The 14,514-nt window shown below is 46.5% G+C and overlaps 1 protein-coding gene across 1 annotated transcript in view; it reads right to left on the bottom strand.

The window, feature by feature from the left end:
- The window catches only part of ACAD9 (acyl-CoA dehydrogenase family member 9), a 74,931-nt gene extending 62,696 nt beyond the window's left edge, over nucleotides 1-12,235 (bottom strand). The window contains exon 1 of the mRNA XM_083156431.1: nucleotides 11,982-12,235. Coding sequence (XP_083012557.1) covers nucleotides 11,982-12,140 — 159 coding nt within the window. The 5' untranslated portion in view covers nucleotides 12,141-12,235. The remainder of the gene's footprint in view (nucleotides 1-11,981) is intronic.
- Nucleotides 12,236-14,514: the final 2,279 nt, after the last annotated feature.

The following is a 14,514-nucleotide window of genomic DNA, read 5'->3' as shown; positions in this document are numbered from 1 at the left end:
ATCAGACCCTTCGTACAGTAATAAAGAATAAAAATTCAGGAAAAAGTGAGTAAAAAGGCAAAAAAAACAGGCAGCCCTATATACTCACGCTGCGCATCCGTACGCTTAATCTGCAGCTCATATGAATTCCTTTCGAAATAAAAAAAAAAAAAAAGAATACTAATCCAAAGTACTTAGTGAACTATTACCAAATAAACATGCACAATTTAGGAGAAAGTATGCATTCTGGGTAAAAAAAAGCTTTCATCCACAAACCTATGAAATGTCTATCTGCACGGCCTTATCCACCGCACAGCACTATGTCCATAGTAATAGAAATTCCATTATCATTTATCGCTTTCTAGAGAAAGATCTTTTTCACCAAAAGTACTGTATTATGCCACTTGACACTGGTTTGAGGTGTGATCTCACTCCCAGCCCTCATGTTCACAACTTAAGGCAACAACAGCAACAACAGGGTCACTTTTGCTGCTGCACAAGGTGGGCCAGCATTTCCCAGACTCCTTTGCATAACGCCTTAGGAAGTGTAAGCCAGGCTAAACATCAGAATAAGGAAATATATGGCTCTCTAAGTTCCAGCAACTCCCACAAGTACACTGGGGCTTGTAGTTGTACATTAGCAGGAGAGTCACATGTCACCTGAGCCTGATGTAGATGGAAATGACAAATTGAACAGCTAAACAAATCAAGCTGCTTATAGTCCTAAAATAGGAAATGAACATTGTTTTCATTCCAGAGAAGCGGCCCAAAACCCATCCATTTATATATATGGATATTAGTGCAGTGCATGCTAATATCATTAATCTCACAGCATGTGATCACTCTTCTCATGATTACCGTGCCCGTGACCTGTAGAATTACATGAACCATACAAGGATATCAACATCTCAGGCTCTGTGATATCCAGAACAATATGTCCCCAGCCAGAATGCAACAGCTGTTGCAGCGAGACCTTGAAGCCCAGTGTGCAAGACATAGGCCATATCAAATATTACCAGCATGTTATGTACTGTATACATATAAACAGTCTGGCAGGCTAGCTGTTCGTAATTAATAAAAAATAACAGATTGACACAATATTTATAGTTTCACCAAAAGCACTGATTTTCGCAGAATAAACAGAAGAGATATATGACAAATGTAGAGGAGTTACCAGAAAGTAGACTCCAGATTAGTTGCAACAGCAGCGGGGGACAGGAGAATAATAATCAGGGACGTGCAGTCAGGGGAGGCAGAGCATAGTCATAATGATGAAAATAATAAAAATATATATTTGAATATCTTCTTTTATTATTTTCATCATTTCTCCCTCTCCGGCTGCCTCCCACCCTCTTACACTGCTGCATGTGAGGGTGGGAGGCAGCGGGAGAGGTGCCTCCCGCTGTTAACATTAAAACTACGGGCAGCGGGGGGCGGGTAGGGGAGGGCAGGGGGCAGGGGGCAGGGTGCAGCAATGGGCTGTAAAAGCCCATTGAAAATGAATGGGGAAGCGGCATTCATACTGGTGCCGCAATGACAGGGGCACTAGTATGAATGCACGCCCCCAGATGTAATTGGGCAAGCGGATCCAGTGCTGGATCCGCTGTCCTATCACACATGCAGGGCAGAGGATGCAGCAGCGCGGGCAGCGGGGACTGAGTCCGGCGCTGCTGTGATTAAGCCACAGCCGAGAGGACAGGTGAGAGTCTGCCCGGGAGGGGAGGGGGAAGATGCCCAGTGGCGGGCTGGGCCGGGGGGCAGGGTGCCACATGCCCCCCGGGCCGGTATGTATTCCGGTGTCCTGGGCCGGGCTTTGTGCGCCTGGCGGCTGGGTCATGCAGAAGATTATTATTATTATAATTTTATTTATAAGGCGCCACAAGTGTTTCGCAGCGCCATACAAAGGAACAAAACAGGGAGACAAAACTTGGCATAACATTGAATAAATAACAAAAATACAGTACAAATAAAGAGCACCACAGTTCAATACACATTACAGCTTAAATGTAAGTAGAAGATAGACAGTAGAGCTCGGCTTGCGGCTCCCGGGTAGAGAATACCGGTGCCAGCCCTGAGAACGTCCGGGAGCAGCAGCAGCTAGTCAGGAGGCTGTCAGATACTGCTGCTGCTGGTAAAGACCTCCTGACAGCCGAGCTCTGCTATCCATCTCCTGCATGACCTGGCCGCCAGGCACACAGCGCCTCCTTACAGCCGACGGGCTCTCCTGCCCGTCTCCCGCACGATCAGCTGGGAACGGGAACGGGGGGGGGGGGTTAAAGGTGGACAGTATGCCACTCACCTCCCCCGCCCAGCCCTGCTCTCAGGTCCCCAGCCACACTGCTTATAGCTGGCTGCAGGAGGGAGACAGGCACAGAGGACGCTTGCTGCCCGGCCACTCTGCGCTGTACATGACGCTGATAAGCTGGGAAGGCTGAGCATGCTGTCCTCAGGGAGAAGCACGTCACACTACACTGGGTAAAAGGTAAATTTGTGTGCGCTGGGGGGGGGGGGTTGAATATTGGGGGGTGGGGGAGGAGAAATGTTTTATTGAATGGGGTGGGAAAACACTGTGCAGTGTTGACAGTGAGTGGATGGAGTAGCGATTTACATAATTTTAGACCCTTCTCCTCCCCACGGAGGGTGGGGGAGGGTCGCGGGGCCGTTTACTAGTGTTGGCCCCCTGGGCTGAAAGTTGCCAGCCAGCCCCTGAAGAGGCCTGTGCTGTGCCATGCCCGACCGCGGCAGTACGGGGGGGGGGGGGGGGAGTAGGCTCCCGCAAGTACCCCCTGCTGCCTGTGCCCGACCGCGGCAGTGCAGGGGGGGGGGGGGGAATGTACCCCCTGCTGCCTGTGCCCGACCGCGGCAGTGCGGGGACGGGGAGGGGGGGTGGGAGGCTGACACAAGTACCCCCTGCTGCCGGTGCCCGCGGTGAGGTGAGTGCCTTCCCAGGCAATGTCCTCACAGCACGTCACTGATAATAATAATAATAAAAAAAAAAACATTCAAAAGAATTGGCTGCCTCTGAGAGGGGTCTCAGCCAATCAGCGGAAATCTATTCTTTAAAAAAAAAAAAAAAAAAAAATTTAAATGCTCTACCTGCCATCTGCTACTCACCACTGGCACACCTACAGAAGGAACCGGACAAGATACATATTGCAGGTGCTTAAAAGCACCTGAGATGCCCCGCTGATATGTCAGATTCCAATTAATTGTACGTTATGCAGATCCGTCCTCCCATCCAATGGTCACGGGACTGTGCATTGGATCGAATGTCATACATATGCGATTTGGGCCGATTTCACTCTATTTTTCGGCCAATCCACCAGAATCAGGTGAAATTGGGCCGAAGTCGCATAGTGTATGGGGGCCTTTAAATTAAATATATGATAAGTCTGGCATATTACAGAAAGTGCAGAATTAATAACAAACAATGGGTACTTGTGTAGTACATAGGTATTATAAGCATAAATGTACATAAAAATTATTTATCTAGAGACCAATTTAATTTAAAGTCAGAATTATGTCCATTGGGATACAGTTTCTAAAGTCAATATCCATTTAATTTCACATTGTGCCAATCTGGATTCAATATCTCTGTTTTCCAATTACTTATGGATTGGATTCCTCAATAATGTTTCACTTCAGCCTCACATTTATCATGTTGTACCCGAAAATGTTCGAAAAGCGGGTGAGTGGCGAGACCTTCCCTAATGTTGTAGATGTGTTCTGCTGACCATATCTTAAGGTTTCTGGAACTTTTCCCAATGTATATTTTATTCCACCAAATAAAAAGTAATTCATTTTGTGTTTATTTTCGCACTACGTAGATTTCAATGGTCTTGCGTTGGCAACGTTTTGTGGTGGTAGTTCTACATAAAAGGCATTCTCCGCAACGGTGGAACCCCTTATTTCTGGTACTCAAATTCTTTTCAGGGAGAACTTTGGATAGAACTGGAAAAAGGTCCATCACTGAAAAACCTTAATTAGTAGTCCGTTACCTGAAAAGGAACTGTCCAATGAATATCGATACACGCTGTCCCTTACACACAAGGCAGCGTATAGCAATATTTATTGTGCAGTTCCTTCACACTCCTTTTGTCACAATCCAAGTTTTATGAAACACAATGAGTTGTAAAACTCAATCATATGATAAATGATGCTCCCGCCAATCAGCTCCCAACTGTCACTTTCCAAACACAACAGTTAGGAACCGATTGGCTGGAGCACCATTTAACATGCTGAGTTTTAAAATGCATATAATAAAATTTGTTGATAAATCAGCACCTTGGTAGGCTTCACAGTGAAACTACTGTGGCCATCGTGACATTGTTCAGTAGAACATTATGCCTTTATTTAAAATGTACAGAGGGAAAGAGTGAGCAATCAAAGAACAGTAACAGATGAAAACAATTTAATATGCCCTGAAGGGATTAATGCCCCATCTGTGATTTCTATTTGGCATTTAATATTTCTTAAGATATATTTCCTCTACAGACATCAATGGTCAGACTAAAGGTGGTTTCCTAGGGGAGAAGTCGCCTGCGATTCCCCTTGAACGGCCTGGGCGGACAAAGGGATCCATATGATGTATCCTATGCAATCCCAGCCAAGCCTGCCGGAGGTTTGGTGATGCAATATATCTACAGTGCAGACTGTGTTATCTTTAGGCTCTGATATGATGCCAAACACATGCGATTTTGACACATTTAATTCTAATTCTCACTGGAATCGGCTGAAAAGTGACCCAATCACGCTAGTGTATGGACACCTAAGAGCTGCGTACAGACTATGCCATAAAGGCAGCTAATATAAATTAGGATTTCCTTTGAACTCCCTAGAGTTATAGAACAAACAATATATAGTGCATACACAGTGAACGATTTCACTGACTATCTTGATTTATGGATTTTTTTTATTGTTCGTACACACTGAACGATAGCCACCTAGTCATAAACAACATTTGACAGCATATAAGGGAGAAAGGGGGTCGATACGACCAATGGAATCGTTATACTGCAGTTAATACACACTGAATGATATGCACGATATCATTAATTATGTCATTATCATGCATTTCGTCTGCTTTTATCACATAATGTGTGTGGGGCTTAACATTTTTCCTTCTACTTAGATTTACTTTCATAAATGAAAAAATACAAACATATATATATATATATATATCTATATCCATTGATGTTGTTCTCCACTAACAGGGAGGTCTTCTAGAGTAGCTGCTGACAATAGCGCAAACAAAGGTCTTTCTCTCACTATATCTCTTATATATTTGGCTACATCTGTCACTCAAAGTGTGTCTGGAGCTATAACGCTGGGTGGAGCCTCTGACTCACATGACTGACTCACATGACAGAGAACCAGCCCAGTGAGCCCACAGACAGTGCCAGACACCCATGTTACACAGCAAAGACACAGCTACTCACCAGACACACCAGGTGAGCGCCCCACACCTCCATACCTCCCAACATGACCCTCTCCAGGAGGGACAGAATGCTCTGTTTGTGGACTTCCATCTTAATTTATGATTGTCATCACCTGTCATTTTAAACAGGGTAATTGATAAGAAAGGTGTTTAAGCACAGGTGATGGTAATCCGTAAATTAAGAAGAAAGTCCAGAAACAGAGAAATGTGTCCCTCCTGGAGAGGGTCATGTTGGGTATGCACCTCCCCCCTCCCCCCCCCCCCCCATTCACGGCATCCCCACGATTAAATGGCACATGCAAAACACTGACATGGCTATGGTCGACAATGAAAAAGGTTGACAAGATTTATTTTTCACTTTTTCAATGTTTTCATATTCATTCTCATGTGTCGACATGGACACCATTGAAGTGCCACACTTATGTCAACATTTACATGTGTTGACCTTTCTGTGTTGATTTTTTCGGTACTTATGTATTATCTGGGCTCCCATGTTAAATGCACCCCATTTTTTCATATCCCTACTATCCAATTACGCATGGAGTTGATTTTATATAGTGTGGCGAGCGCAGCGAGCCACCGTGCCTGAAGCGTGGCGAGCGCAGCGAGCCCCGCGAGGGGACGCAGTCTCATAAGAAAAATGGGAGCCCAGATATTACATAAGTACCATTTTTTCTTGTGGCGATTCGCGGCACCCCCACGACCCCCCTCCCGCAATTTGCAGCACCCCCCCCACACACAATTCGCGGCACCCCCGGTTACTCCCGCGATTCGCGGCCCCACCCCGTGACACACCCCCCCCTCCTGCGATTCGCGGCACCCCGCGACCCCCCTCCCAACGATTCGCGCCAACCCCCCGGGCCCCCCCTCCCGCGGTTCACGGTGCCCCCCACGACCCCCCCTACCGCGATTCCCCACCCCTGACCCCCCCCCCCCCCTCCTGTCATTGCGGCAACCCCCCGCCCCCGCGACCCACCCTCCCACGATTCACTGCAACCCCCCGCGCCCCCCCTATCCCACGATTCGCGGCACCCACACACACACCCCCCCCCCTGCGACCCCCCCTCCCGCAATTCACGGCATCCACCCACGACCCCTCCTCCCGTGATTCGCGGACACCCCTCACCTCCTCCCTCCCACCCCCGCGCGCGATTCACGGCAACCCCAGGATTAAATGGCACATGCAACACACTGGCACGGCTATGGTCGACAATGAAAAAGGTTGACATGAGTTTTTGAAGATTTATTTTTCTTTTTTTGAATGTTTTCATATTCATTCTCATGTGTCGACATGGACACCGATGAAGTGCCACACTTATGTCAACATTTACAGGTGTTGAACTTTCTGGGTTGATTTTTTCTTGTAGCAATTTTTTTCCAGTGACAACTATGAACTATGTGCACGTCAACCTACACATCATCAACCAATTCTTTGTATAATATATAACACCTGTTCTGTTTTACTGTAGGTGTTTTAAGTCAGACCTCTTTCTGCTACTATTACTGTTTATGTAAATGCATTCAGAATGACAGCAACATCCTACCATCCTTCTACAAGAATATATAACCAACTAGGTGATTCATCGCGCCCCGTGCCCCCCCCCCCTCCCCCAATTCACGGACCCCCTGCGCACCCCCCCTCCCGCGATTCGCAACCCCCCCCCTCGCGCAATTCACGCCCCCTCCCACGCTTTGCGGACCCCCGCCCTCTCCCGCAATTCGCCGACACCTGCGCCCCCTCCCTCCCTTGATTCACGGCACCCCCCGCGCCCCTCCCGCAATTCACGGCACCCCCTAAGCCCCTCTTTAGTCCCCCGTATACTCACACACCCCTATCACTACCCAGCTTCCTGCTCTCCTGAACCATAACTTCCACCACTGGGGAGTCGCTGACGCTGTTTTGCCCACATGTCCCTACCATGCCTTATAGCCCAGCCTCCTGCTCTCATGCACCCGAACTCCCACCCAGTAGGAGGAGACACTGACTAAGGGCCACCATCCTGTACTCCTGTACTGCCACGCTGGACCCTCACCCACTGGCAGAAGCTGCACAGTATCTCCCACCCTCCTCTTTAGTCCCCCTTATGCCCACACACCCCTATCACTACCCAGCCTCCTGTTTTCCTGTGTCGTGACCTCCGCCAGTGGGGAGCCGCTGACTCAGAAACACCCTACTATACTATTGCACACACACACCTAAACAACATGCACACACAGCCCCCCTACACCCACAAATGTCACTGTACCATCCACACTATCAATGTACATCTTACTCTGTAACCGCTTTTTAATTAAACAAAACAATACACACCCCCTTCCAAATCATATGCTCTCTATTTAACACATTTCACCTATAACTCAAGTTGCAATACAGGCCATCTTTCATACAATTCTAACCATCTTTCTCATATACAAATGTTCTCAAATTAAGGGGACGCAGCCCCTTATGACGGTGTGAAGAGCGCCCGTAGGGCGCGATGAATCACATATATATATATATATATATATATATATATATATATATATATATATATATATATATATATATATATACTAAGTTACAAAATAATGGCCTTCTATATTAGGACAGTTGATTGCTTTTGTTACCTTGGCATGTCTAAATTGGATAAAGTATAGAAAAAACGGAAGCCTTATATGGGCCTATTTATCACATAATATTTTAGGCTAATTCCCCTGCAAGCAGCAAATATTAAGGATCACCAGAATGTAGGTACTGCTGTGATCCCTCCTGCCCCATTCACGGCCACATCCCCCTTAGGTTACTATGGAGGATGCAACAGATGCCCGATGTAACAAAACCAGGCAGCATTGCAGTGGGTCCCAAGGCTACCACCATTCTGAGATGGCGGTAGCCCATTGTAGCCTATGGGCTACTGACCACACTGCCGGCAGGGTTGGACTAGGGTCAGAGCTAACTGCGCATGCAAAGACCCCAGTGAAGCAGACTGCAGGGGCGGGCTCCTTTCGGTTACCCCTGTCCCTGCAGGTTGATACATTCAACCATAAGGATCGCATATTGCAATGCCTACATTGCATTGCATATGCGATCCAATAATAAAAGGGCCCCTTAAACAGAAATCCATAATTTGAATAAATAAAGGACTAGAAAGCACAGATATAAGAGGTTATACAGACCTGATCCAAGGCCGGGTGATTATCAATAGAGTGTGCATGCACGCGGCTCTTAATACGCATGTGTGTTGAGACAGACAGCTAACATTTGTATACTTGTGTATCCCATTTGTTACCATATCCTATCAGATCCAAAATGGGTTCCTATGTTATCAGGAGAGCAGCTGGCATGGTCGAGGCTTTGCACTGTACCACGATATCTGAGAACGATGTTCGCTCAATAGGTGACTTATTAACGTTGCATATTTGCGGTATCAATACCTCATTGGTGGGGAGTGGTGAAAGGACGTCATCCCACTATGGACATTGCCCGTGGTACGTCACCAGCTACTCCCAGAGCCCTGTCTGATGACAAATTCCAGTTACAGGTCCACATTAGACATCTAGTGTTCATTCTAGCACCCGCCATATTTGAAAACCCATGCAGTTACTGCCTGGGGTGTCGCTGTCTGCTGTGGTGTTTCTAGCACAAGTCTGGTTTGCATATCAGTGCTGATATACAGACCACACTGTGCTAGAACCTCTACAGCAGACAGCGACACCCCAGTCAGGGTAGACTTCTGGACAGCGTATCATCAGAGGATGTATAGTGACAGTACAGGCAGGGGCTGCCTGACTTTCTCTAATCTTACCCTATCTATTGCCAGTAATTGCCGCTCCCATCAAATGGAATGGAGGGAGCCGCAGCTTATTGTATTGGCCGGCTGGAGTGCTCAGACAGAAGTGGGGCCAGATGTGGAAGGCTGGTGTGGGGGCTGGTGTGGAAGGCAGCTTGGACACTTGAGCAGCGTTCAGTCTTCACTTATCGGGTTGGTAGATGCAGTGGGTACTGGCGGCAGGTGGAGTGTGCCTGTCTTTAAACAGGGGTTGATGTTGAGAAAGTTTTCAGTCTCTGCAGCTTCATCAACGCGTTTCATGCGTGATCGCACTTTTTCAAGATAAAAAACTTTTTTTTCTGTAAGAACTTTGGGGCAGATGTATTAAACCTGGCGAAGAGATAAACTGGAGAAAACTGGAGAAAAAGTGGAAGGAGTTAACTCACCAGCCAATCAACTTCCAACTGTCATATTTCAAACACTGCTGATTGGCTGGTGCTTTATCTCCTTCCACTTTTTCTCCACTTTATCTCCGGTTTATCTATTCGCCAGGCTTAATACATCTGCCCCTTTATTTGTAAAAAAAACTGTCGATTCTTCGGATATTTCTCTTAGAAAAAGGTGGGAACCATGTGGTGGGAAACTTGCTCCATTTGTTGCCTCAATCAATTTTTTTATAAAATGATTGAAAAGAATTGAAGTGAAAAATAAAATAAAAAATAAAAAGATATATAATAATGAAATGCAAACAAAAATTAAGATAAATGGAAATAAAAATAAAATAAAGATAAAAATAATAAAGAAGGATAAAAATACATAAAAATAAAAAGGTAAAAAAACTATGAGAAAATGCAAAGGAGAATATTTTTTTATTATATATAAATAATTAAAAAGGGGGAAAAAAAATAATAAAAAGATAAATAAAAAAAAGGGGGAATAAAAAAAGATTTTTTTTTTTATTAAATTTTATCTTTGCTTTTACACAGCAAAATTCGGTCTTTATTCTCAACCAATTCTTCTCTACTTCTGCACGGTCTTGAACCTCTGTTCCTTTTCCTACCTTTACCCCTCTTTTTTAAGACCTCTGCAATTCAGCCTGGCATGCTGAGCATATACTAGCTGACGGACGTTTGTTCTTGCCTAATCAATGCTTACTTTGTCAGAATTTGTGGGATTTTGTTTGTCCATTCGCCTCTGGAGGATTGACAAGTTCTCAATGGGAGTAAGGTCTGGGGTGTTTCTTAGGCATGGGTCCAAATTTTGAGGTTTTGTTCCCCAACCCACTTAGTTAACACTTATGGCAAGGTGCTCGATCATGCTGGTAAAGGCACTGTTATTTATTAACAGTTTCTTATATAGCGCACACAAATTCCACAGAACTTTACAAAGAATACTTAAACATTCACATCAGTCCCTGCCCCAGAGGAGCTTACAACTGTTCATTACCAACCTGTTTTAGGATGGTTGGGAGAAGTTGGTGGATGTTTGGTACCAATTTTTATTCATGGCTGTGTTCTTAGGAAAGATTGTGAGTGAGCCCAGTCCCTTAGCTGAGAAGCCACCCCACACGTGAATGGTCTCAGGATACTTTGTTGTTGTCATGACAGAGGACTGATGGTAATGCTCATCTTTCCTTCTCCAGACAAGCATTTATTCAGATGCCCCAAACAACCTGACAGGGAATTCATCAGATAAAATTACTTTACCCCAGCCGTCAACAGTCCAATCCCTTCTTGGATAGAAGTGGCTTATCTGCTGCCCTTGACACCAGGACATCATACAAACGTCTTAGCATCACGGTGTGTGCAGATGCACTCAAACCTGCCTGCAGCCATTCCTGGGCAAGCTCTGCACTGGTGGTTCCCCAATAACATAGCTAAATCAACTTTAACTGAGGATTGCTGGATGTTCTTGGGAGCCCTGAAGCCTTTTTCACAACTATTGAACCCCTCTTCAAGTTCTTGATCATCCAATAATTGGTTGATTGAGGTGCAATCTTACTAGCAGCAATAACCTTGCCTGTGAAGCCCTTTATGTGCAAAGAAATGACTGCACATGTTTTTTGCAGGTAACCATGGTTAACAAAGGAAGTGACATTCTCAAAACTGTTGACCATGGCTGTATGTCCAATAGAATGCCACCATACAGTGGGATACATATGTTATCCTGGCGGTGGAGATCCTACAGTCAAAAGTCTGACACCAGCAACCAGATATGGAGAATCCCAACAGGGACTGCATTAGTAACATAACTCCTGCAGCCTGCCCTAACCCCAACACCCATACACTGCCTTTTACAGCTAATCCCCACCCCACCACCTAACCCTAACCTCCTCTGCATGTAGCATAACCTTCCCCATCCGCACTCCCCACAGCCTAACTGTCCCCTCACTAGTGTCTAATTCTAACACTTCCCCAGCCACAAATTAGCTGTCGGTATTCAGGCATCAGTACTCAGACCCATTTATAAATTCTGGCACCAGTCGCGATACCAGTATATTGAACACTAACATCCTGACCATGGGGATGCTGACAGCATCCCATATGGTAATGTTTCATGCCCAATAAAAGGCCTTCCTGCAGCCATGTTACTATGGAGAAAAAGAATGCCAGCCTGCATCAATGTCATTATGCCAATAGAGCACCACACTTCAGTAATATGAATATGCCCAATAGAATACCAGCCTGCAGTAATGTCACTATGCTTAACAGAAAGCCACATTTCTGGAATATCAATACCCGGAGTGGGCAATGGGGTGTTACAGCGGAAATGCTCCCCAGCAGGTGTCCCCAGGCGTCCTGTCACTAAGCGCATACCTTGCTGATGGACCCGAGGAAAAGTTGCTTGGCGAAGGCTTGGCTCCGTGGGTCAGTGTGGAAGTGCCTCCGTATTCCCACCGGACTGACCCGGACTGGCGCTGCCCAACCCCGGGCAAGCCGCCCCAGCCGGACGCACAGTCTGTTTACCCCAGTCATGTCAATGTCAGACCGGCAAACTATTAGCTCCTAATCATCATCAGCCAGCGACTCGGAGACACCGTCAGCATGCGCCCTAATGACACGTGACACCCGGCCACACACGCCAGTACTGCGCATGCGCGCCGCGAGTGTGGAAGGCTGCGGCTCTGTGTGTTACCTACCCGATGATGTAGTACTGCCGCTTTCTGTCGTGTGTCACTGCCTGTCACCCAGCTGCTGAGCTGTCATACACTGCTCTTCCCCTCCCGGTAATGTTACGTCTTATCCTCATGTGAGGTCAGGAGTTCGTGCTCTTCAAATCAGGGCTCTGTAAATGCTGGTCAGACCCCTTGTTCCAATCGGGGCTCTGCAAATGCTGAACATAGACACAATAAGGGCATACTTGCCTACCTGACCCTCGCCATGCGGGAGAAAATGCTCTGCTCCTGGACTTCCCTGGTAATGTATGATTGCCATCACCTGTGGGAAAACACCTTTACCTAGCTCACCACAGGTGCTGGCTATCATACATTACCAGGGAAGCACAGGAACAGAGCATTTTCTCCCACATGGAGAGGGTCAGGTAGGCAAGTATGAATAAGGGCCTGAACAGGTTGGCTCCGCCACACGCATCGCCTCCTTAGCATGCAAGGGGATGTGTATGAGAACAAATTCTCTTGCATGTCATCGAAGCGGACAGAAATCATGCGATGGTTGTGGATCATCAAATGTGTTCTCTCCCCTTCGGAAGTAAAAGTCAGTAAATGAAAGAGAGGCTGAAAATGGGCTCCCATTTTGCCCTCACCCGCCCCCGCCAGAGCAAACAGCTTGGTAAGTGTGAAACTTGCCAAAGCCGTTTGATCCAGAGGTTTATACATGCACTTAAACGCGCATGCGCTAATCTCCCACCATTCAATACGGAGCCAAACAAATTGGCAAATAATGTATAAAAATAACTAATCCTATAATTAACAACAGACACTGTGCTAAACTAAAATAAAAGTAAAACATAATAAAAACAAAGCTTATTCGTAAGCAGACATTATAGCATTTTAGGGTACTCTTTACTTAGAAGGGCGCCCACGATCTCCATTGCGGCCGTCGTGGGTAAAAAAAATCGCGGTGATCGCGGGCAGTACATTAACGGCCGCGACGCGATGCCCGCGATCACCGCGATTTCCCATAGGGTTCAATGTTAAATTTAGTGGTGCCCGCGATTTTACATTCAATGCTTCAATGGCCGCGATTTGGCCATAGGAATCAATGTTAAATGGGCTACAGAGCCCAAATAGGCACAATTAACACTGAAATGTCCCCCCAAATTTGTAACGCCACCCCACAATCCACGCCAACCCGAAGCTGCGCTCGCCACACTATTCTATTCTCAACTCCACGCCGACGTGGATAGTAGGGCATGAAAAGGTCGGAGGACGCGTACCGCCGCCCCTCGCGGGCTCGCTGCGCTCGCCACGCTTCGGGTTGGCGTGGATCGTGGGGTGGCGTTAAAAATTTGGGGGGACATTTAAGGGTTAATTTTGCCTATTTGGGCTCTGTAGCCTATTTAACATTGATTCCTATGGCCAAATCGCGGCCATTGAAGCATTGAATGTAAAATCGCGGTCAGCACTAAATTTAACATTGAACCCTATGGGAAATCGCGGTGATCGCGGGCATCGCGTCGCGGCCGTTAATGTACTGCCCGCGATGCCCGCGATCACCGCGATGGGCGCCCTTCTAAGTAAAGAGTACCCATTTTAGTTTTGTTAGTGAGCTAGCCCAGGGAAATTCCTACTAAGTAGGATGAGAGTTTTTATAATGGTTGTTTAATAGATTAGTTGGTAAATATAGCAAGTCCCATTAAAGCGGCATAGGTTAGTAGTTGGTTATTTGTTAATACATAGGAAAGAGTTAATGCAGCGTTTTAGCGATGAATGAAAGTTAGCGTGAGCAATGTGATGTAATTACCACTCCTTTACACAGTAGTAGCAGTTGCGTTCGCTTGCCTCAGCCAAGTGCAGTTAGAGGTACACAGGTGGCCACCCAATGGTGACATCTGGGTGGGGCTCCTGGCTTAAGCTGCCCATACACGGTCCGTTGTGGACCGGCTCCGTTCTGTACTATGCGATGCGCGCTCCCGCGCATCACATAGTACGGTACTAAAAGTATGTGCTGCACATACTTTTTGTACTAGCTTTCCATCGCATCGCATTGCATGGACAAGGCATGCAATGCGATGTGTACTAATTATGTCCCGAACGGATCCGTTAAACGGACCGTGTATGGGCTGCTTTAGTCTGGTTAGCACTCCAGTGTTGCCTTGTCTGGATCCGCCCACAAGATGGTCACCACCAAATGTACAGAAGAATGGTACCAAAAGATTATAGAGATCTCT

Source organism: Crinia signifera, chromosome 8 (genome assembly GCF_055691185.1).
Source record: "Crinia signifera chromosome 8, ASM5569118v1, whole genome shotgun sequence".
In the NCBI taxonomy this organism is placed as follows: Eukaryota; Metazoa; Chordata; class Amphibia; order Anura; family Myobatrachidae; genus Crinia; species Crinia signifera.
This window is presented reverse-complemented; position numbering and strand designations above follow the sequence as displayed.